The 22,769-nt window shown below is 41.3% G+C and overlaps 1 protein-coding gene across 1 annotated transcript in view; it reads right to left on the bottom strand.

The window, feature by feature from the left end:
- Positions 1-252: 252 nt before the first annotated feature.
- The window catches only part of LOC101857390 (caskin-1), a gene marked incomplete at its 5' end in the record, with an annotated part of 203,080 nt that continues 180,563 nt past the window's right edge, over positions 253-22,769 (bottom strand). The window contains 10 exon segments of the mRNA XM_035968373.1: positions 253-5,434; positions 6,364-6,559; positions 8,282-9,587; positions 9,618-10,975; positions 13,052-13,190; positions 14,131-14,232; positions 15,051-15,161; positions 16,244-16,441; positions 17,852-17,985; positions 20,246-20,375. Of these exon segments, the coding sequence (XP_035824266.1) occupies positions 5,329-5,434; positions 6,364-6,559; positions 8,282-9,587; positions 9,618-10,975; positions 13,052-13,190; positions 14,131-14,232; positions 15,051-15,161; positions 16,244-16,441; positions 17,852-17,985; positions 20,246-20,375 (3,780 nt within the window).

Genomic DNA, 22,769 nt, shown 5'->3' with positions numbered 1-22,769 from the left:
ATTTGTTTCATTGACCACAGACGAAGTCACAAGTCATCTTAATCCTTATTTCTTCAATTTTCCCCTCTGTGGATGCACCGATCATTGTGAGACAGTGACAGACTTACGTCCCAACCCAAAGAAAATGTAGCATTGTTGAGGGTAGAACTAACCCAGTGAGTTATTGTGCCATATACTGATATATTAAAAAAAACAACCCAACCCCCCCCCCCCCCAAATGCAAAGCAAAAAAACAGCCAAACAACATATATATATATTCATTTTGAATTATTTTTTATTCCCTGTCTGGACTGTGTTACAATCCAAGTTAAAGAAACATCTATACAACAGCCTTTGAAGTCTTTTAGATCGAAGACTTAAAATGACCATTCTAGAAACAAAACAGAACAACTTACAGAACATAGCTGTGTACAGGTAAGTGAGTTCATGACAAGATAAATGAACGACCAAGAAAACATCAATGTGATACTTCATGGTGAGAGGACAAAGAACAAAATAAGCAGAAAGTGGGAGCTGTGAAAAAACAAAAATAAAAAATTACCACAGTTTGTAAGGGGCGTAGGTGGAGAAATGCACATCAAAACAAGGGCTTGATTTCAATGCTGTAAAGTCACAGTGGTAGCTGCACAACAAGTGCCATTCTAAGGGGAGGAGACCCCTATCACAAGTCCAACACAGATCACCTTTATCAATAATGTTCTGCCCATTGCTCCAACAAGCCAGGCAGCATCGACTTGAGGTTGATGAAAAATTTACACTGAAGCTATCTAACTAATGTGCTATCTATGACATGATGCGAAATTTAATCAGAATTCAAACCTTGTACCACTCTCACTTTTTTCCCGCTTTTGCCGATTTAACATGAAAAGTGGACTTAAAAGTGAAGAGACCAAGGCACAAATGGAGAAGCTAGGAAGTTGGCGCTAAAACTGTCTAAGAACATGTCACATTGATGCACTTCTTGCTCCTTAACTTGAAAAAAAAAATCACATAATACTTGAAGCTGTAATAAAGATGAATGTGTAGCTGTTAACGCTGGTGCATTTAAGACAAAGAGAAGGGATAAGGAAGACCTGGACCTTCTGACAAAGATACTGTTGTGATGAAGGAACGTATACTTTAAAGCTTTATAAAGTGAAAAGGGGAACCTAGATAAAAATTAAAGAAAATGATGTTGAAAGGTTATTGGAGTCGATTGACATAAGAACTCATCTACTACATCAAACATACCATTGTTGCAACAATCAGAGGCTTTCACTTCCATATCCACGAGGTATTAGCCTCGGTAAGCAGCCAGGAAGCTGGACTGTCTATCAAAGGACTGAGAGTTTAATTCCTGATAAAGTAAAAAAGACTACCATCCAGAGAAACTGTTATCCAACAAATTTTCCTGATTCTCTTATTGAGTTGTTTTTCATAGCAAGTCAGCATTACAACTTCCATATTTTTTGAAAATATCAGGACAGTAAAAAACTTTAGAGAAGTGAAAGGAGCAAAGCACTCCAAGTGCCCACCACCTACTCAGTATGACTGTACCCATGGAGAAAGGATACAAACTTTTTCTCAACAACAACAAAAAAGCAGGTCTTTAACAGTTCTAAAATGTGCCTGCTATACTCCTTTGTTCAGTAATCTGAGTCCCATTTGATTGGCTCCTCACTCCAAGCATCACAAACATGAAGAAAAGCCGCTTCACTGAGACGTCTACATGCCGCTAACACACGATACAAATGGTGCGCACAAAGTAAAAGCTAGTACGTTTACAGCAGATATATCTAAGCTATTACAAGTGTTAGATCAAGTCGGATGTTTTTCCTCCTTCTCTTGGTATCAATGTGAAGCATCATAAAATAAAAGCATAAAGTAATGAGATGACTCACAAAGAACAATTTCTATGCCTGCATAATTTTCTAAACTCCAAACCTGTGTCCAAGTTTTGTGAACATTTGAATGTTTAGGAGCTTAAATGATGACTGATGAAAATGAGGTACTTGCAGAAAGTTGAATGTTTCATTCCAAATTGAAAATAGCTTTTAATATGTGTTTGTAAAAATGCCCAAACAAAAGTGAAAAGCTATGGCTTTGAAACTTTCTTTGGTACCAATATTTGTATTTGTCCCTTTGGAGTTTATTCATTCAAAAGTAGTTTATTCCATGCCTTCTAATAGGGATGGAAAAAAAAACTTCAGCGGAATGAGACTATGGATCAACTGCCATGAACTAAACCATGTTTGTGATGAAGTAAATAAGTGTATAAGTAGGCCTATAAGAGTGGGGGTAAGCAAATGATCTTTTTTACTCTGAGAGAGATAAAGATAACTCCCTCTCCTCCCTGCCCCCCCCCCTCCAACCCCCAAGTTTCACATGTCCTTTTATTTTCAATCGGGGATGCAAAGCACCAGAGCATTCCTTCGTCTTTAGAGTACTACACTCTGAAGTGTTCTGCTGATAAACACAGATCACTGACAATGTGATAACATCCTTACTGCTATGCAAGGCTGCTAGTGAAATAATGATGTCGTAGCAATGCTAATCAGTCAAAGGTGAGTTATCAAATGTTTAATGCCATAAATAGCACCTCATATACCAACGAAAAACATTGCACCGAGCTACTACACTGTGAAGCTGAAAAATTAATGCGGCTTGGTATTTAGACAAAATGGATGCATCTGTCTTTCTCGAAAAATAAAGACAGGGCTCCTTTCCAAGCCAATCTTTGAGAGCTCTCTCAGGTAAAAACGTCCCACCAGAGAATAAAAAACAGGAATAGTTGCTAAAAAGGCTTTTCTTAAAAACAAGAGTTATTTCTTAAAAAGACAAAAAAGGCAATGTCTTCATCATGAAATAAGAGGCTTTGACAGTGGCAGGCAATTTGGGTCTCCTTCATACGCATGCAAAACACTAAGGCTTCTACTATCTATATAGTGGACTAATCACAAAATATATTTAATCTCCACCTGACGCAAGAGTGAACGTGTCAAATCATTTTGTCAGCAGTACATTTAACAGCATTAGCTACAAAGAAAAGAACATGTAACTAACTAGATGTCTGTGAGACACATCTAATAATTAAAAAAAAAAATAGACAGCCATAATTTTCCTATAAAAACATTTATACAGTCCTAAAGTCTCCCTTTATGTTCAAATGATTTTTCTTCTTTTTAACATTCCACAATTTTATTTGTATCTCTGTGTTTCAAATCGAATTGAAAAGTGGAGCACTTTTCATCAGTAATAGACTGTAGACTTTCGAGTGACATTTGATGACAATGATAGAGGGCAGTACTAATCCAAAGGCAGTAACACCTCTTAAGTTATATTTTGCAGATTTCTAACTTTGTTCTCATTAAATTCTAGCAACTATAAAAGGAATCTTGTAAAAAAAAAACAGCCAACAGTGAACTCGTTCATAAATGAAAGAGTACAGGTGTGATTGCTTGCTGTGACATTGCAGTGGCATTATGACCAAGATTGCACTGATATGAGAAGATGAGAGGAATAAATAAAGCAAAATCTATGACGACTGATGAGTAACATATCAATGATATCTGCAGAATTCACTGCAAGCAATATGTGATGTTTGATTATGAATAATTGAATCACAAGAATTAAATCACTTTGGCAAATGTTGTGCATAATGAATACAGTGCTATGTACAAAAGATTCACAACAAAAACAAGCGTGGAGATAGCCAAACAAGAGACATCTATGTAAGTATTCTGTGAATGAAGTACAGATACGATGTATGCAAAAAAAATGGTAATTCAGTTACACGTAAAACAATATAATCACAAACTCAAGAATTTTGATGAAACAGTTCAGCACTGAAAGAAAATACTACATAACAAGTTAAATCAACATGAACATTTTTACATGTCATCATAGTGGTACTTGAAGAAGGGCATCATCTAAATAAAATCAGACTTGTTATTATCTGTTTCAAATGGAGTGACCTGTAGCAATCATTCGCCATAGATAGCATCGACAGCTTTTTTTTTTTCATTTTCCTCTGAAGCTCCAAGCAAAAGCACTGAATGAGAGTAGATCTACACCAAATATTTCCGATATAGAAACTCGGAGAAAAGCTGTTTCAATCAATTCGAAAATCCCCTGAAAAATCTGTGCACACATGTGAATCGACAGCTTTTGAAAACTACCTACAATTAAATAAAAATCACAGCATAACATGGTGAAAATAGATCTAAGCCTTTAGATGAATTGTTATTCGCACCATTTTGCTTTTTGAATTAAGGGTTATACATATACGCTTTTCTCAGAAAAGCTGTGTTTTTGAGGAGTAACTAACACTTCAACTGGGAACGATTTGTTCTATCATCAGCAAAGATGTCAGGTCCTTGCTGACAGACGCTTCTGCATCACCTCAATGGGTCACACCATGCACTAGTCAAGTATTAAGTTTCCCTTTTCTGCGGTCTGTTAAAAAAGTATGGGCTGAATAATAAAACCTCGAACGACAACAACTTTTACTGTAAAAATGTTTGCTTACCCTACTGTGGGACCATCTTATATATTTGTACACTGTTAAAATAATTGAGTATCTGCAAGACACTCAATATGATTAATTCAAAAGTTACCAGTTTTTATCCAGCAAGCTATTCTTTAATTTACGAATTCCTATCTTTATCCGAGCTAAAGAACTCACCTTAAGTTTTAAAAGTATGAATTTCATCAGGATAACAAAATCCTACATCCTCTGATGTTTGATGAAACAACCGACAGCAAGCACTGCACGAGACATTCATCAAGCTAAACCTTCAAAGACACTCCCTCTCAACCATCATGAAGTAACAAAAGTCTTCATTTTCTTCTTCAATATTCCAGTGAGTGTCTTCAGCTCCCTAGCTGCTCAAGCTACAGTCATGCAAGCAATAATGCAGCTTTTTCTGCTGTCCTCAAGGACGAGACAGACATCACCCATAAGCTGGATGTAAAGATTAAAAAACACTGTACATGCAACACTGATGTACATACTGGCAATCACATACACACTGAACAGTCAAGTTGGGTCATCTGACTATACAGCAGCATAAAACCCACTCCAGTAATATAATTAACAAGGGGCTCTCATTTATCTACATTTAAGGGTGCCCTCTGAACTTAACACGAACTCCGGAACATTTTGGATGGCATCTAATAAAATGTTTAACTCAACATCTTGTCATGAAAAAAAACCTGTCATGCAAGGGGCATTACTATTCAGAGCATCCATAATTACGGTATGTCCAGAAACATCTTTGAAAGTTTCACCCTTACGAAATGAAAGCAAAGGTTTGTCCCATTTATCAAAGTACATTAGCTTCGTTCTCATCAGCTGGCCATTTCCTCCTCCAGCATAGCGTCCAGTTCATCCGTCAGATCTTGCAGCATATTGTCGATGTCGCACAAGACATTGCCTGTCTCCGGAGCCTTTTTACTGCAAGACAAAAAAAAAAATATCAATCTTTTGAGTAAAAGAGAAGTACAGACACATTGACACAATAAAGTACAGTTAAAACTTGGTAGATGGAAGATGGAAGAAATATACGCCAAGGAAAAAAGAAGGACCTACATGAAGACTGTCCTTCAATCCATAAAAAGCAAGTCAACCCAAATTGTTCATATTATTTCACTTGTCTGAAGAGAAGAGAAGCAGTATGACACAACAATGAGACCTAAATACAAAGAAAGACCAAAACCAAGATAAAAAGGGAAGAACAACGGCAGGGTAGAAAAATTGATCAGCATTGTGAAACTACACTCCTTTGACATAATGTTGGCATATTTTACAGTCCCATGAGTATGACTTCTAAAGCTTGATAGTCCATAGGAGAAAATTTATAATTTTCGTGCCCGTAATCAACCCTTTTCAGTAATATCCACTCGCAATTGTGTTTTTAAATAGCCACAAAGCCAAATACCAAAAGGTCGATAAAAACCGCCAAACAGGAGGTAAAATGTTGTTTTCTTCAGGTTCATTATTTAGACCAGCGCCAGATTTCACCACGGATGCCTGACATTTACATGAGGAAACTACAAACAATGTTACCGAAGGGAATCCTTATCATTATCTAAATTTGGTCTCATTGTGACAAAACAGGCATCTGAAATATAAATATCTTATTTTTATAAGTCTTACAAAGTCGGGCAAAGTTAATATGAACACAAAAACTTGAAACCACAGATAGCTCGTGTACAATTGGCCATTCCCCAATTGATATCTCTCTAATTTTTCGTTAACTTTTAACCCAAATTATGGATGTGTCAAACATATTTGTCAATCTGCGATGTGTTTGAGTTATCCGTGCCTGAGTGTAATTGTGTGAAAGACAGACTATGAGAGAGTCGGATAGAAGCCAGGCGTACTTTTCTCCAGTGGTCTGCGCTGGCTGTGAGGGCTGCACTGGTGCTGTTTGTGCATGTGGCTGTTGCACAGGAGCAGCCGGCTGTACAGGGGGAGCTGGATGCTGTGCCTGGCTCTGAGTCTGTGCAACGGGTGCCTTTGGTCGTGAGGGCTTGGGGCTCAGGCTGGGCTTGTTTGGCACTGGAGGGCGTATTGCACCTGGAATGATATGGGGTGTGTGTTGAAATTCAAGTTTGAGTTTGAGCGAAAAGTAGAAAAACAAACACAATAATGGTCATACAGTGAGGCAGGGAAGAAGTTAGACAGATAGACAGAAACAACAGGGTGGAAGAAAAGAAGTAAGACCAGTCCAGTGGCGCCCTCCAACCACCCGCAAATTTGAGATTGGGCATAGCTGAAAATGTAACATGCTCAGTCACAGTTTACACTGAGTCAGTATAGTAATGACCATATCATGCCAGGAACAAATTAGGATCATAGAAACAGTAGGAAGAAATAGAAAGAGCAGAGCTACCAAACATTTTCTGTTAAAACAAATACTGAAATCATTAAAGTTCTATTTTACATGAAAAAACAATAAGAAAATCAGTTTTTGTGATTTATATTTCTTTTAACAACTTGTGGGTTGTTACAGAGGAATTGAAATTGCTGTTATTTTTTTTTCGTATGGTGTGGGTGGCCCTGGTTTGAATTTCTTAAAAAGATGCACTTGAATTTTGAATGTTGGTGCAGTTTTCAAGTTTCTCCCCTATTTGGTACAGGTCCTGTTGCAGATGGATCTTGAATTCAGAGGTTTAACTTCTTAAAAAATCTTACAGTTAAGACGGTCATTAAACCTATTTATTTATTGTATTTAGGGTTAGTGGCCCCTCACATGTTATATTTTAGCTGTATCTGCCCTACAATAATGATATGCTCAAACTCAATGCACTTGACAGGAAAACGAAGGTACTTGAAAAAGCCAAAGAACACAGCAAACGAGACAATGACTCGAGTATTTTTTTTTTCAAAATCAGGAATCCAGGTGGAGATTACAATTTGAACAGTATAACCGACAAGGTCAATAGAGGACAGCACTAATGTATCCCAGATAGCCACCCCAGAAGGTCATGGCTTTTAAATATTAGATACCAACTGTAAAGAGCAAAAGCAGTAATCCGAAATGCACTACATAAACAGACTAGGAATACATTCTATTATCAACATTTATATAAAAAAGAAACAATACTCAATAAACTGAGCAGCACAAAAAAGTTGTTTAATTCAATACAGTATCAGTAGTTTTGACATAGATCTCACAATTTATGGTCTCCTACCATTATTATTTTACAAAACAAAGAAGACCCTAAACTCTTCAGAACCATTACTGGCAAAGTCAAGTTTATGTCATCAAGGTGCCAGTCTATAAGTCTTTTTCTCTCCCTTTATCTTTTATCAGCTTAAACCAGCGAGAGGAGGTGAAACCTAGGTTTGCACAATACAGAAGGCAATATTCCTGTCAACAGTTTTTACTGCAACAAAGTAAATGCAACCTGCAGCAATTATGGCCGGCAGTTTTCCTGCCATATATCACAGAACTTAGGAGCCTAGCACAACAAACATCAGGCTGCTCTTGGCACAAACAAAACCTGAAATCCTAGTGAACCATAGCTCACACTGAGAGACGATACAGAGGGCAAAAACTCACAGCTGCTTCACTTAATTTGGTTAAATGTTCAACAAGAGTGCTATACTACTTTTGAAAAAGTATATTTGTATGAGCTCTGAGAGAGAGAAAGATAGAGATAGATACATAGATAGATAGATAGAGAGAGAGAGAGAGGGAGAGAGAGAGAGACAGAGAGGGAGAGAGGGAGAGAGAGAGAGAGAGAGGGGAGAGAGAGGGAGAGGGAGAGAAGGAGGGACTTGTAAATAACCTACCTGAACTGGAGGAGCTGTGTGGTTGAGCACGCTGGGTCTGGGGACTACTGGAATAGGGGAGATTCTGTGCCGAGCCAGGCTTGACACTCACAGCAGGGTTTGACGGGTGAGAATGAGGTGATGATGACTGCAATGATGATGAAGGGTCTGTATAGCTTGACATAGTCCTCTGAGATTCATTGTCAAAAATGTTTGCGTTCAAGTCAATATTTCTTTGTCCATCTTCCATATCCACCGACTGGACAATGGAAGTTTTCACGTTTGCAGCACGCTGCTTAATGGTACCAACATTTTCATTAGCGAATGGGAGCGTGTTGGAGTCAACACTCGATGAAGAAGCATTGGACTCAAAGCTGGTGGTAGACTCGCTTCTCTTGTCGTTACTGATGGAAGCGAAGGCGTCGGGGTCCGGAGCGCGTTCGTTGTCCACTCCACCAGGTTTATGTACACTCAGCTGTGGTGGGTGGCTGTACTGTTTGTCCAGCAGTGGAGGTCGCCCAGAGGTGGGCGGGACTCCGTGAAGCACAGCAGGACCCACGGCTCGTGGCGGGTTGCCTTTCATGTGGGGGCTGTTTGGCCCCACAGGAGGAGCACCAAAGTTTCTGGAACCCACCGGACTTCCTCGCCCTTTCCCATAGTCTCTTTGATGGAGGCCAAAGTCGGGCTTCCCCCGGTCTCGCGATGGGATGCCGTAGTTATGGATTTTTGGTGTGATGATATCCATTGCAATGGGCGGTGGGGGAGGGGGGAAATCATCGCTGTCTGTGGATACATTATCCGGAAACTGGTCCTCTTCTTCCTCGCCACTGTTCTTGCCAAACTTCTCACTAAGGCTCTTGACACAGCTAGTGAAAGCCTGTGTCTGAGGCTTGGGCTGTGTAGATGGGGCAGCGGCCGGGGTGTGCTGAGACAAGGCTGGCTGAGACTTGAATGCTGGTGGGGGGCCAGGCGGTCCTTGTGAGGGTTGAGACATGGGCTGAGATGTGTGTTGCTGAGGGGCAGGCTGTTTAGGCACATGGGCTGGGACTGCTGAGGCCATCGGAGACTTTGAAGGAAGTGGAGATTTTGGCTGATGCTGTTGTAAATATGGCTGTTGTGAAGTGGGTGGCTTTGGTTTTACTAGAATCGAAGACTGCTGGCCCCCACTGACCGCTGGCTTAATCGCCTGTGCCTGAGCGTGGACCCCAGCCATTTTCTGCGACAGGACTGGTTTCGGAGACTGCGGCTTTTGAGCCACCGGAGGATTCAGGTGTGGAATTTGTTGGTTATGTGGGTGTGGTTGTGGGTAATGAAGCTGTTGATGCATTTGCTGTTGGTGCACTTGTTGTTGGTGCATTTGCTGTTGGTGCACTTGCTGTTGGTGCATTTGCTGTTGGTGCACTTGCTGTTGGTGCACTTGCTGTTGGTGCACTTGCTTTTGCTGCTGTTGCTGCGGTGGCGGGGGCTGGATCTTATTGGCCACAGCAGGAGACTGAGGCTTTTGGGGCTTCTGCATGACGGGAGGAGGGGGATGCTTGGCCGAGCTGGTGTTGGGCGGAGGCTGAGGGTGGACTGAGGCCGACACTGTGATGGTTGCTGAAGTCGCTGCAGTCTTGTTCGGGGAACCGGGGACAAAGTTCTCTTGGACTCCGGCAGGTTCGCGGATTGAATGAGTCCTCTTGGGAGGGGGAGGGGGAATTTTCTTCCCTCCCTTCCCTCCTGGAGGTGATGGTTTTGGTTGATTTGATATCCCAGAGTCGGCCGACGTATTCACATTTATGGGTCCAGCCCCAGGAAAAGCAACGCCTGACGGCTTAGGCATGACCGAAGGCTTAGGAGACTTCTGAGACGGAGAGAGCTGAGGTGTGTCATAAATGTGTTCATTTGTTTCAACACGTAGTCCTCCTGACCCTGAAGTAGACCCTGAAGTAGACCCTGAAGTAGACCCTGAAGTAGACCCTTGCTTTTGTTTAGCAAAGTAAATACCAGACCCTGCTTTGTTCCCGTCTGTGTTGAGTTCACACTCATGTTTCTCACTTTCTGACTTGCTCATAATTCGATTGACGTGCTTTCTCTTATCAATAGCTTGAGCACTGGCAGCAGCGAAACTTGTGGGAACATCAGATTCTAGAGATTTTGAGATAGGCCCATCAATAAATACCTCAGTTTCTGAAGCACGTCTGGTGGGCCCTTGAAAAGATTGATACATCAGGGGCTGGCCATTAGCATCTCTCTTGTCATCCGACGTGCTGGATCTCAAGTTCCTCTTCACCTGTATAGCTACCACATCGGGCTGCTGAGCACCAGAACCTCCGCCCGTTGAGTTGTGCCGATAGGGCATCGCTCCCGCCAGTCCGGCATCCTCTCGGGGGAGGGGGATAACTCTCATCTCCCCACCCACACTAGCCCCACCTCCTCCCCCTCCACTGTGCGCCCCACTGCCCGCACTACTCCCACTGTTCCCACTGCTGGTTGTGCTGATACTGTCCCCTGATGGAGACTTTTTAGGCCTGGCCCCGCCGAGAGCGTTGTCGTACACATGTGGGGGGATGGCTGTGATTTCCCCCGACCAGCGACTGGACATGGGTGGTGCAGGCGGTGGGGGTTCCAACAGTTCCAATGATGCTGTGCGCCCATCCATGGACGACAGGCGTTTTGAACCAGACGTAATCCTCTTCAAGCGATCAATGGCTAACATAATTTTTTTCTGGTGACCTGTGAAAGCAAAAAGAAAATTTTGATATTAAAAGGAGGCATATGTGAGACTGTGTAGTGTAAATGTAATACATGGACACTGTGTACCAAATCAACCATGGGAAAAAATCAATAAACTAGTTTGATCAAATCATCAAGATTTTCTTTTTTTCTCTAATTCATATTTCGTTTCTCACCTGTTAAATATAATTTTTTTAACCTCAACTTGCTCGAGAAGTGAGTTGGAGAGAGATGAACCAGTGTCTAGAAAGAAGTTACTATTATGAGATTGAGATAGGTTAAGACAAATAGACACAACGATATTCATAGACAAACAGATTAAAAAGATTCTAATACTTTTGAGATTCACAGAGCCTCCATGAATCAGTCTCCACTGTGAGAGGCAGCATGGTGTATATTTCTGCATCTGATATCAGTTCTGCAAGTTGTTATGAAATGTAAAATAACTTTATACAAACATAACCAAAGCTATCTTCTTTAGAACAAAGGGTAAATGAAGGAACAAATCAATTTTTGTTTCAACAAATTCATGTGTACACAGAGCATGCGTCATATGCTTCAAGAAAATCCATTAAAAATAAAACAAACCCACAAACACAAGCAGAAAAAAGGAGCGCTAACAAAATATAACATAAAATTATCAGACTAAGTAGTGTATCTTTTTTCAAATTCACATCTCACACATTTCACACAAGATCTCTTCCCGGTGAGTTCCTGCACACAACTGCCTAAAAGCTCTACCTGTATCAAGATTATGAGCAGACTCTCCTTAATTAAATCCAGCTCCCCCAGACCTTATTAGCGGGTCCCACTTAAAAGGAAACCTTTTAAAAGGCAAATGATCTTTCCATGTCTAGACTTGGTTCACGGAAATAAAGATGTTTACCATACCATGGGGATGACAGCCCAATTCCATTCCAACTAAAACTTTGGTACCAATGTAAATTTTAAAATCTTTGGTCATGTGTTTAACAAGATGTCTAAGCCCTTTAAAGAATTGCCCTCTCAGAAATCAAAGGGAACAAGGTAAAAGGAGTTTGTACCACCAAAACCAACACAAAACAAGAGTAAATACATTCTTTCCCTCTTTAATAAGCAGTAGCTACAATCAAGGGGAAGCCTTTTCTTCTCTTCTCTTTTACTAAACAATCTCTTCTTTTTGTACTTTTTTAAATACAGCATGTCTTTTCTGTCAACATACAAAGGACTGTGCACAAAGACATCACCTACAGAGAATGTTAAAGCTTTAAAATATTTCCACTGGAAAATCTATTAACCCTTCTACTTCAAGCTTATACTCTTTCAGACACTTTTTCTCCTGTAAGCTAAAAAGTAAACACATTCAGTACAGAGTTTAGATACTGCATAGCAAAGCAGATTCTTCACCTTGCTTCTAAAGGGTTAACACGGCACTTAACTGTTTAAAAGAAAAAGGTAACCCTTCCCTGTCCTTCATGTGTACGTACAGGCTAGGTAAACAACTGATAACCTCCTTACAGCCCCAGCAACAGCAACAGCAACAGCAACAGATTGGAACGACCTCCACCTGTCTACCTTTCTGGCCTTTAATCACCTGAACCTAATTTGTTACTGGGTACAAAAAGCAAAATTCTCACAGAAGTGGCAAAAGGTTCCAGTTAATTATTAAGCCAAACACAACAGGTGACATTAATTAACACACATACATTTCCAAATCAGAAGATATGAACATTGCGTTCTGGTTTGGTTTTTTTTGTTCTAGGTGAACGAATGGTACAGTCAAACCTGCTCTACCGACCACCTGTCCAAGATAATCTCCTGCACAAATGAATACTTCCCACTTCCTCCTTGTGTTTTTCTGTATTAAAATGATACTTTCAACGACTACCATCTGTCTAAGATGACAACTTTTCTCCTAGACAATGGGTGGTCATCCTAAACAGGTTCGACAGCTTGTTTTAGAACATTTTGAACAAAAAAGCTGTATATAATTATTAAGGAAGGAAAGGGATGAGAGGAAACTGGAAACATAGCAACAATATTGAACAATATAAAACTGCCGCTCTAACATAACACTGAAAGTTGTTGGCACATTACCTAATTTTTGAATGCCGATTTCTTCTAGGTCCTCCCAGGTGATGTCAGTGACATAATTTATGTCATCATAGCCCTGACCACACAGAGTCTCCAGGTAGGCGCCAAGGCCTAGCAGGTGCAGCCACTCCATTAGGTCATTCTGGACACACAACGGAAAAGGTTGTTTTCTTGTGTTTTGTTTTGCTTTGTTGTTTTTTAAGCTAGTTTAAAAAAAACAAAGTTATACAGCACTTGCAACACAAATAGGTCATTTAAACGCTGAAGATTAGGGTGTTACATGACAGTAACATACACAAAAAAGGAGGAGCGATAAGGACAATAGATGTTTGATAGGAAAGAAAGAGCAAACCCCTCCCGAGCACCCGCCAACCACCCACTAGCAAAGGTTTTACAACATTTCGTACATCAGGTTTGGATCCATATTAAAATTAAATAATTTCAAGAATTGCTCTAGCTCATTTCTTGAAGAAAAAGTTGACACCTCATTAAAACATCAACGTGAAAAGCATGTGCATTTGATTGGAATTAAAGATATTATAAAACTGTTCTTACTTTCAAACCATGAAAACAAAATATTCTTCAGGAGAAAGTACATAGAAAAATTGATATATTAGGAACTTCACAAAAAATTATCTTCTTATTCTTGGAAGCTGTCTTCAAATCTTGCTCACTACACAGGGAGCTCAAACATCGACTTACAAGAAAAAAAGAAGACATTTAATACAAAAAAAGGGTTGTGCACATATTTTTTCTTCAGTTGTTACACTTAGGCATAATAATAATCTTATGATAATAAACCTAGAGAGCGATAACATTTTTCTGTAGAATATCTGTGGAAGTGAGAGATAAGAGAAAGACGACAGAGATGACTTGCATAATAAAACAATGTTTTTTTGTTTTAGCAAGGGTTTTTAAAAATGGCACTTAAAACACAATCAGATCATAAAAGTGCTGAAGATCAAAAGTGTTACAAGAGAGTAACAAACACAAAAAGAAGGAGGAGAGATATGGGCGATAGATGTTGGATAGGAAAGAAGGAACAATGTCTGTTTATAGTGAAGCGGCACTTGATTACATACGGGTTTGTACTCTGGGATGCCGTCGTGGATATTGAGACGAGCTATTTCTGCCTTTAACCTCTTCCTGTGAGCAGGCTTGGTAATGCCTACGGCAGTGAGATCCTATGGAGCAAACAGTTCATCAAGTTAAGTCATAGCTAAACCCACTACTATAAACAACTGGATGCAGATGAGAAAAGGGAAAGGTAATGTGTTCACGTTCTTATTGATACAGAAACAACATAAGCACATTAGCTTTCCCTTTTCTTGAGCTTACAAAACAAAAAGAACACTTCAGACGTACAACTATCAAAACGAACCATTTCAATAAGAAACTGAAAAATATAGAAAACATGTCATTGTCAATGCACAAAATAGTTTTCTGGAAGCACACATCGGCCATGTTAGCCACATGCACCATAACCATCAGACATAAAATGTAGATGTTTTTAGTTTTAACAGGAATTTTACAGTACTTTCCGTACAATAAGATCATATATGAGCCAAAAATTAGAACAGTTACAAGAGAGTAACAAACACACAAAAAAAGGAGAAGAGATAAAGATGATACATGTTTGATAGAAAAGAAGGAGCTAACAATACCAGAGCACCTGCCAACCACCCACATAATGTAGATTGATTCAGCACAAACCTTATCTGTTGTGAAAGGTCAGTGCAAACTAAAGTCAGGTACAGACAACTCCTACATGTCGAGGATTGACATATGTGTTTGACACATTCATAATTCAGGTTAACCAATAACGAAACGTTAAAGAGATATCAATTGGTGAAAGACAAATTGTGCGAGCTATCCATGATTTTTAGTTTTCTGTATTTGTGTTATCTGTGCCTGACTGTATTATCAGAACAAAGACCTAAAAATACCCAACAAAATGGTGCTACAAAGTAAGGAACAAGATCAGTCTCGGGGTGGGGCTTACTTCAGGAGTCATGCGTGAGATGGTGGGCATGTCGTAGCCGGCTTGCATGAAGAGCGGATAGTACTCCTCGAAGTGAAGCTCACTCAGCCAGGCGCGGAGTACCTCATGGTCCTAGGGAGGGTAGGGAAAAGTTTGTTTTAGTAAGATTTTACGGCACTCGCAACTAGATAAGGTCATATGAGCGCCAATGGGTGGATGTCAACAGAGAAGTCCAAACGGGAAATCAGGCTTACTCTGCTCACCTCTCTAGCCTCAACAGCACAAAGTCTGCATTGACTATCAAGGCACCCCCGAAAAAGCAGTTCACAAGAGAGTGACAAACATACAAAAGAAGTAGAGGAAAAATGACAATAGTAAGGACGAGGAAAGAAAAAGCAGCAGTTCCCCCTATGTTGTTCCGGCACAGTATGAGCATGACGTTGATAAATCAGCCCATTTACAATTCTACTGTGCATAAGAATATGAGGGCAAAGGTCAGATCTTTGTCTTAGTAAGAGTGTTTACAGCACTTGCAACATAGTTACGCCATATAAATGCCAAAGAGTAGAGGTATTACAAGAGAGTAACAAATACAAAAAAGGAAAGGGGAGAGATAAGGATGCCAGATGTTTGATAGGAAAGAAGGAGCAAACCACACCAGAGCAGCTGCCAACCACCCACACACACAGATGATGTGAAGGCAAACACACATATACACACACACACTCACTCTCGTCCCCAGTCTCTCAAACCAAGTTTAGATAAGTATACACTCAGGCTGTCCGACCTGAAAGAGCTGTGTGACATAGAGGTTATCACACACGTATATTTCACTCTCTCCCTCATCCACTCTCTCTCTCTCCCTCTCTTTCTCTATTTTTCATTCACTCAAGACGTGTATATATACATACTGGCACTCCCCCTGAAAAAGTTGTACATCATAGATATTGTCACACACATCAATAATTTATTATGTCTGCCTGTCTGTCTGTCTGATCTCTCTTCCACTCAAACCATGCATATTAACATACAGGCACTCCCGCCTGAAAAAGCTGCATGTCATAGATATCGTCACACACCCGTAATGAATTCTCCCTATCATCTTTCTCTCTCTCTCTCTACCTTCCTCTCTCTCTCTCTCTCTCTCTAACTCTTTCACATCCACTCAACACATGCGTATATATATATCTATGTATCTATATCTATATACATACAGGCACTCCCGCCTGAAAGAGCTGTGCGACGTTGATGGTGGCGGGGTGTCCGGTCTCCTCGAGCCGGTCCAGACTGCCCAGGCTGGAGCTGGAGGTGCTGTGGTAGCTCTGGCGCGAGGACACACCCGACTCGTAGCTCTGGCCCGACAGGCGGTGCTGCTGGTTGCTCACCTGCACGTTGACATAGCTGTGTACCTGCTGCACCACACGGTTTAAAAACCAAACTTTTAGTAACAGAGTCACAGTTTTATGGCAATTGCAATTCATATAGGTCATATATATATATAATAACAATGATGACAATAATAATGATACAGAAACAGGCCATATAATAATAAAATAATCATAATAAGAATAAGAATAATAGGAATAATACTGATGATGATGACGATGACGATGAAAATAATAGTAATATAATAATCATAATAATAATATTAATAAAATAATCATAATAAGAATAATAGGAATAATACTGATGATGATGATGATGATGATGATGATGACGATGAAAATAATAGTAATATAATAATCATAATAATAATATTAATAAAATAATCATAATTAGAATAATAAGAATAATACTGATGATGATGATGATGATGATGAAAATAATAATAATATAATAATGATAATAATAATAAAAATGATAAAAATAATATCAATTGCATCTATACAGAGCATATCCACACTCTACAGCATATTCTGTGCGATTTACAACTATTATATAAATGTCGAAGAATAGAGGTTCTAGAAAAGAATAATTTACTCTCTGTGACCCCCTCCAACAATCCACTGGTCACGAGGGATTACTACCAGTGGCTCCCTCTTACTATCCATTGATCACAAGAAAACTACCAGTACCCCCTCCACGCACCCACTCATCATAAGAGACACTAATCACAACCACTAACCCCCCTCTAACCACTCTCTCATCACAAGAGACACCAACAGTGATCCCCTCCAGCACCAACTCATCAAAAGAGACACTAGCAGTGACCCTCTTTTAAGCACCCACTCATCTTCAGGGGCACTACCAGTGACCCCCTCCAACCACCCATTGATCACAACAGACACGAATCACAACCAGTGACCCCCTCCAACCACCCACTTATTATAAGAGACATTAGCAGTGACCCCCTTTCAAGCACCCACTCATCAGGGGCACAACCAGTGACTCCCCCCAACCACTCACTCATCACAAGAGACACCACCAGTGCCCCCTCAAACAATCCACTGGTAACAAGAAATCTACGGGTAACACTACCAGTGCCTCCCCCAACCACTCCATGGCAACGAGAAACCTAGGGGTAACACTACCAGTGCCCTCTCCAACTACCCACTCATCGCCAGTGAACAACCAGTGTCCCCATCCAACCATCCACTCACCACAACAAACACTAATCACAACCAGTGACTCCCTCCAACCATCCAATCATGACAAGAGACACCTCCGGTGACTCCCTCCAGCCACCCACTCATCACCAGGGTGTCCAGGGAACTACAGGTGTCCTTTCCAACAACCCAGTGGTCACAAGGAACCTGCCATTAGCCATAAGAGACACTACCAGTGTTCCCTCCAAGCACCCACTCATCCCCAGCACCACCTACCTTGGGGTCAGTGTGTCCTGTGCTGAAGCCCCTGCCGCTGTCACTGCTGGCCGCGCTGTTCCGGTTGCTGTGGGCTGGGCTGTCCCGGGCCGGACTGGCGCCCCTCATGTCGGGCCCCGGCCCCCCAGCAAGTGCTGCACCACGGATAAAAACCTCCAGTTTTAGTAACAGTTTTACGGCACTTGAAACACTATAAGTGTCGAAGATTCGTGGTGGTACAGGAGAGTAATAGAGAGTATACGGATATATGATCAAAAAGCACACAAAAATACGAAAGAAAACAGAACCGGCAGATATCTCCAAACTTAAACTTCGATAAAAATTGAAAAAAATGGGATGGTCACATCAGTAGAATCAATGATAACAGATGCACTGAATGGAGACCAAGAATTTGGGAAACGACGTCGAGGAAGAGGGTGGGAAGAGAGAGAGAGAGGACGGGAACAATCTGGATATAAAGAACAGTCGAAAGAACAGAGTGGGGGTCATTGATGGGGGACTACGTCTTGCCGTGGAAGGACGAGGCTTAGAAGAAGAGTTTTACGGCACTTGCAACACAAGACAGGACAGAAACAGCATACTTCCAAAATGATCTAAACTATTATGATTGAGGAGTAAAACATCTATAATTATGCTTGGGACTGGGGGAGGGGGAATGGGAGGGGGGATATAGTACTTGATTGTAGAAGGTATGATTCAGCCGTATGTTAACTCTTTTTAACATTCTTTTCCATAGACTGAAAGGTCACTTGAAGACGCATTACAACAGTCCATATTATCAGGGATAAAAATGCAACGTTCACGTCGCTGAGACCATATTTTACAGGAAAAAGACCCCCCCCCCCTCAATTCCCGTTATTTCTTTCCTTTCGATTCTGCAACCACCTCAATGATATAAATTAACTGACATTCAATAGAACAACGTCGTTAATGATTTTATTATTCAGCGTGGTTTCCCATCACGTACACACAGCGATCCACAAAAAAAGCGTGAATAAAGTCCGTGAACTTGCACACTTTGTAATCTTCATTAATACCCAAAATGCCTGTTACTGGAAACATTTCCTGAAAGACGAGATTATTCTGTCTGGAACCACAGGAAGTTACGAAAAAGTAGGGGATACACAATCCAGACACAGCCCAGACTACTTGGAAGCTGAAAACCAAAGTCTTAAAAGATATTGCGGGTTCCGCAGTGATGTCTGAGGACAGAACATCGTCCAAGGACGCGTTCTCATCAAAGTGTGCTGAACAAGCGCGGGCCACACCAGAGTAAAGGAGGGAGGGGGAAGAGGATATAAATAGTTCGCTGTCTCCCCACACTGACTATAAATATTTACGGTCTCTGGTCCCCCAAACAGAGGACACACCTCATAGGATTATTCCTTTGGTGAGGGGGTGGAGTTATCTCTTTTATGTAGTAAGTACTATGTCGTCTTCTGTACAGCTCTCTATCGGACCAAGGGTCCAGCTCAATTAACGTCAGACCCAGAGAAGCCCAGAACTTGGAGCACGGCCTAAACACTGAAATGGCCCTTTGCGTCATGACAGGAGATCTTAGCAGTATGCATTATCCAGCTTTGCCTGGACGAAAGAAATAAAGGAAGTAGATAGCCCAAGTACGACTTCTCTCTTTTCAAATTTTGAAAATGAAATGGTATACGTTCAACGCCCCAATCAACACTATTGATATTACGTTATTTAAGGGGCGAACCTCATAGTTTAATGTCCATTCTCGAAAGGGCCTAACCAAATGGGAAATTCGTGTAAAGTGCCTTTCCCATGGACACAGCGTTGAACAGAGCTGAGGCTCGAACCCCAGAACCTTAATCCCACTACTGCGGGTCCAGTAACGTAACTACTAGACTAATGACGCCATTCCTTCAGATCTTGATTTCCTTGATATACTTCAAACTTCAAAGGAAATACACAAACAATATATCTGAACATATTAAGGATGTTTCTTTTTTTAAACTGAAACACCCATGGATGTTGAACGGAAGCTTCACTTGCACAATGTAACAAAGTCTAGCAAGCACACACAGAAAGATAGGAGACCCCCCCCATACACACCCACATGCACCCACAAACACACACACACTGGGGCGCTCCGTTAGCTCAGTTAGTATCAGGTTAGACTAACGAGCGATGGCCCGGGTTCGAATTGCAGACGGGATTGTGGAATTTTCAAGACTCTCAGCCGATCTGGAATGGTCCTATTGGAGACAGGCGTTAATTTCCGAGGTCCCACCTTTTAAATAATCTAATGGTATTGATAAGGGGTCCATACACTTTACACACACGCACACTCACACACACACACACACACACACACACACACACACACACACACACACAAACACACATACACACACACGCACGCGCATGACTCACATTTTGCGGCGGGCGGCGGCGGCCAGTCGCCATGCTGGTACTCCGGGATGGCCCCGTTGCTGTGCACGTGAGGCACGGAGCCGTTGGCGGTACTCACGGTGGGGCCGTACACGAACGGGGATTTGCCGAACTGTTCAAGAAACAAGCAGAAAGCAAAACATTATTGCATATATAAAATACATAGTATAATAATAATGATAAATTGCATTCATGCTGCGCACTTCCATTTTCTACAAAAAATACTCAACGTGTATCATAGAAATAGATATCGCATTTTGAAATTACTGGACAGGTTTGGATATGGAACATAATATACAAAATTTCTATGAGAAAATTAGTAACAATGGCAGTCGAATTTGTCTAAGAAATGAAAACAAAGCTAAACAGTACTGCATATATCATATATAATATCACCAGGGCAGGCGTGAAACATTTAAAAAAGTTGTTGGTCCAGCGGTCATAAATAATATAGTCTGCTGGGCTCACAACCGTAGACGGTGTGGGTGGAGGGCAACGCTTACTCTAATGAAGCTGGCGTTGGTGGAGGGGTATGGTGTGGTGTGTTGCATGGTGAAAAATGGGGCGATCCCAGTTCAAATTCTTTTTTGAAAGTAGCATATCAGTACCGCAAGGTCATTAAGACCAAAAGGGAACTGAAACTTTGGACTTAGATAGAACACAAGCCCCATCTAGGGTTTTTCAGGAACATACATGTGTTGACAGTTCCGCAAAACTTTAAATACAACAGTGTGACTTTCTTCCAAAAAGATGACATTTAAATAGTCTCACGTACACTGGTACTGCAGTGGTGAAAAATACTTGAAAAAACCAATGGAAATGTAAAACGATTCACCCTAGGAGTGAAAGGCAAAGGCATCTCTCATCGTTGGTGTTGTTGCTATTGTTGTTGTTGTTGTCGTTGTTATTAATGATGACGTTGTTGTTGTCGTTGCTGTGACTGAGTTGTAGTCTGTGAGTTTGTTCGAGTAAATAGAAGCACATCGACACAATAATGGTCATTTAGCGCTAGGAAAAACAAGACAGACAGATAGAAACAACAGAGGGAAAGTAAAAAAAGTAGGACCTATCCTCCAACCACCCACTGTTGTCTACAAGTCAATACAATGACAGACACATTTCAGCCTGGGGTACATCGAGGCAACGGTTTGTTTGTTTGTCTGAGTAAAGAGAAGCACATCGACACAGTAATGGTCATTTAGTGCTGGGAAAAGAGCAAGACAGAAATACAGACAGAGACAACAGAGGGAAAGTAAAGAAGCAAGACCTTCCAGAAGCGCCCTCCAACCACCCGCACAATGACAGACACATTTCCCCCAGGGGTACAGCGAGACGTCGGGAATGTTGGAAAGAAGTAGAACGTCGGACTAAACGTCGCCAAAGCACACTAAAAACAACCCGGCCGCTCTTTTCCTTGGGTTGACAGCACAGAATTCAATAGAGAATTACTTCCCACGCAGGATATCGTCAAAAGGGAGTATATCGAGACGGGTGTTATACCCTTCATGTGGGAGCCTGTTTTTGTTTTAGGAAGAGTTTTACGGCACTTGCAACACAATAAGGTCATATAAGTGCCGAAGATTAGAGGTGCTACAAGAGAGTAACAAACACAAAAAGGAGGGGAGAAAAAGACGACAGATAATTGATAGGAAAGAAGAAGCAAACCGCACCAGAGCACCCGCCAACCACCCACCTTGGGTGCCTGTGGTGCGCACGTTTTGCGTTTTCAATAAAAGTAGAGAGCGGCATGCCATGAAAGTAACGGTCTATGATATTGTTCTTGTTTGTTTTAGTACGAGTTTAACGGCACTTGCAATACAATTGGGTAAAAATATAAATGCCGAAGATTACAAAAGCTACACGAAAAAAACCCAACAAAAAACCCCCAACCAAACAAAAAAACAAACAAACATAAAAACCCCCCAACAAAAAAACTATGAAGGAGGAGAGATGAGGACGATAGAGGTTTGATTGGCAAGCATGAGCAAACCGCACCAGAGCAACCTCCTACCACCCGCAGTCTGGGACATTGTAATTCAGGTCTACCATTTGAATTACTAGAATGTCTAAGGAAAGAAAGCAAAACGCACGCAAAGCCAGAAGTTCCCTGTAAGCTTATGGACACCACAAAGACGAGAGACACGAAGACAATTAAGGTACACGGACACGAGGCGCATGTGGTCATAATTCACACAAAGCTTTAGACAGCAGACAAAAAGTCAATTAATTACTGAGATGGACTGTCATTGACATCAGTAAATGCCACGATACGTGGACGCTATTATGCAACAGCGGCCGGAAGCGCGGAAGTGGACACACCACAGCAAGAGACAGACAGAGAGTCGGAGAGGATCGATGAGAAGAGAGTTCCCGAGGCTATAGCGCCGGGCGCTGTCCTCCCACGTGACATGCTACTACCCACCCGCGTCACTCATGTTTTATGTTCCACGTTCAGCTTCTGACATACGCTTATTTGTTCCCAACAGCTGGCGGAAAGGGGGGGGGG

This window comes from Aplysia californica, unplaced genomic scaffold, assembly GCF_000002075.1.
Source record: "Aplysia californica isolate F4 #8 unplaced genomic scaffold, AplCal3.0 scaffold00055, whole genome shotgun sequence".
Taxonomy (NCBI): Eukaryota; Metazoa; Mollusca; class Gastropoda; order Aplysiida; family Aplysiidae; genus Aplysia; species Aplysia californica.
This window is presented reverse-complemented; position numbering and strand designations above follow the sequence as displayed.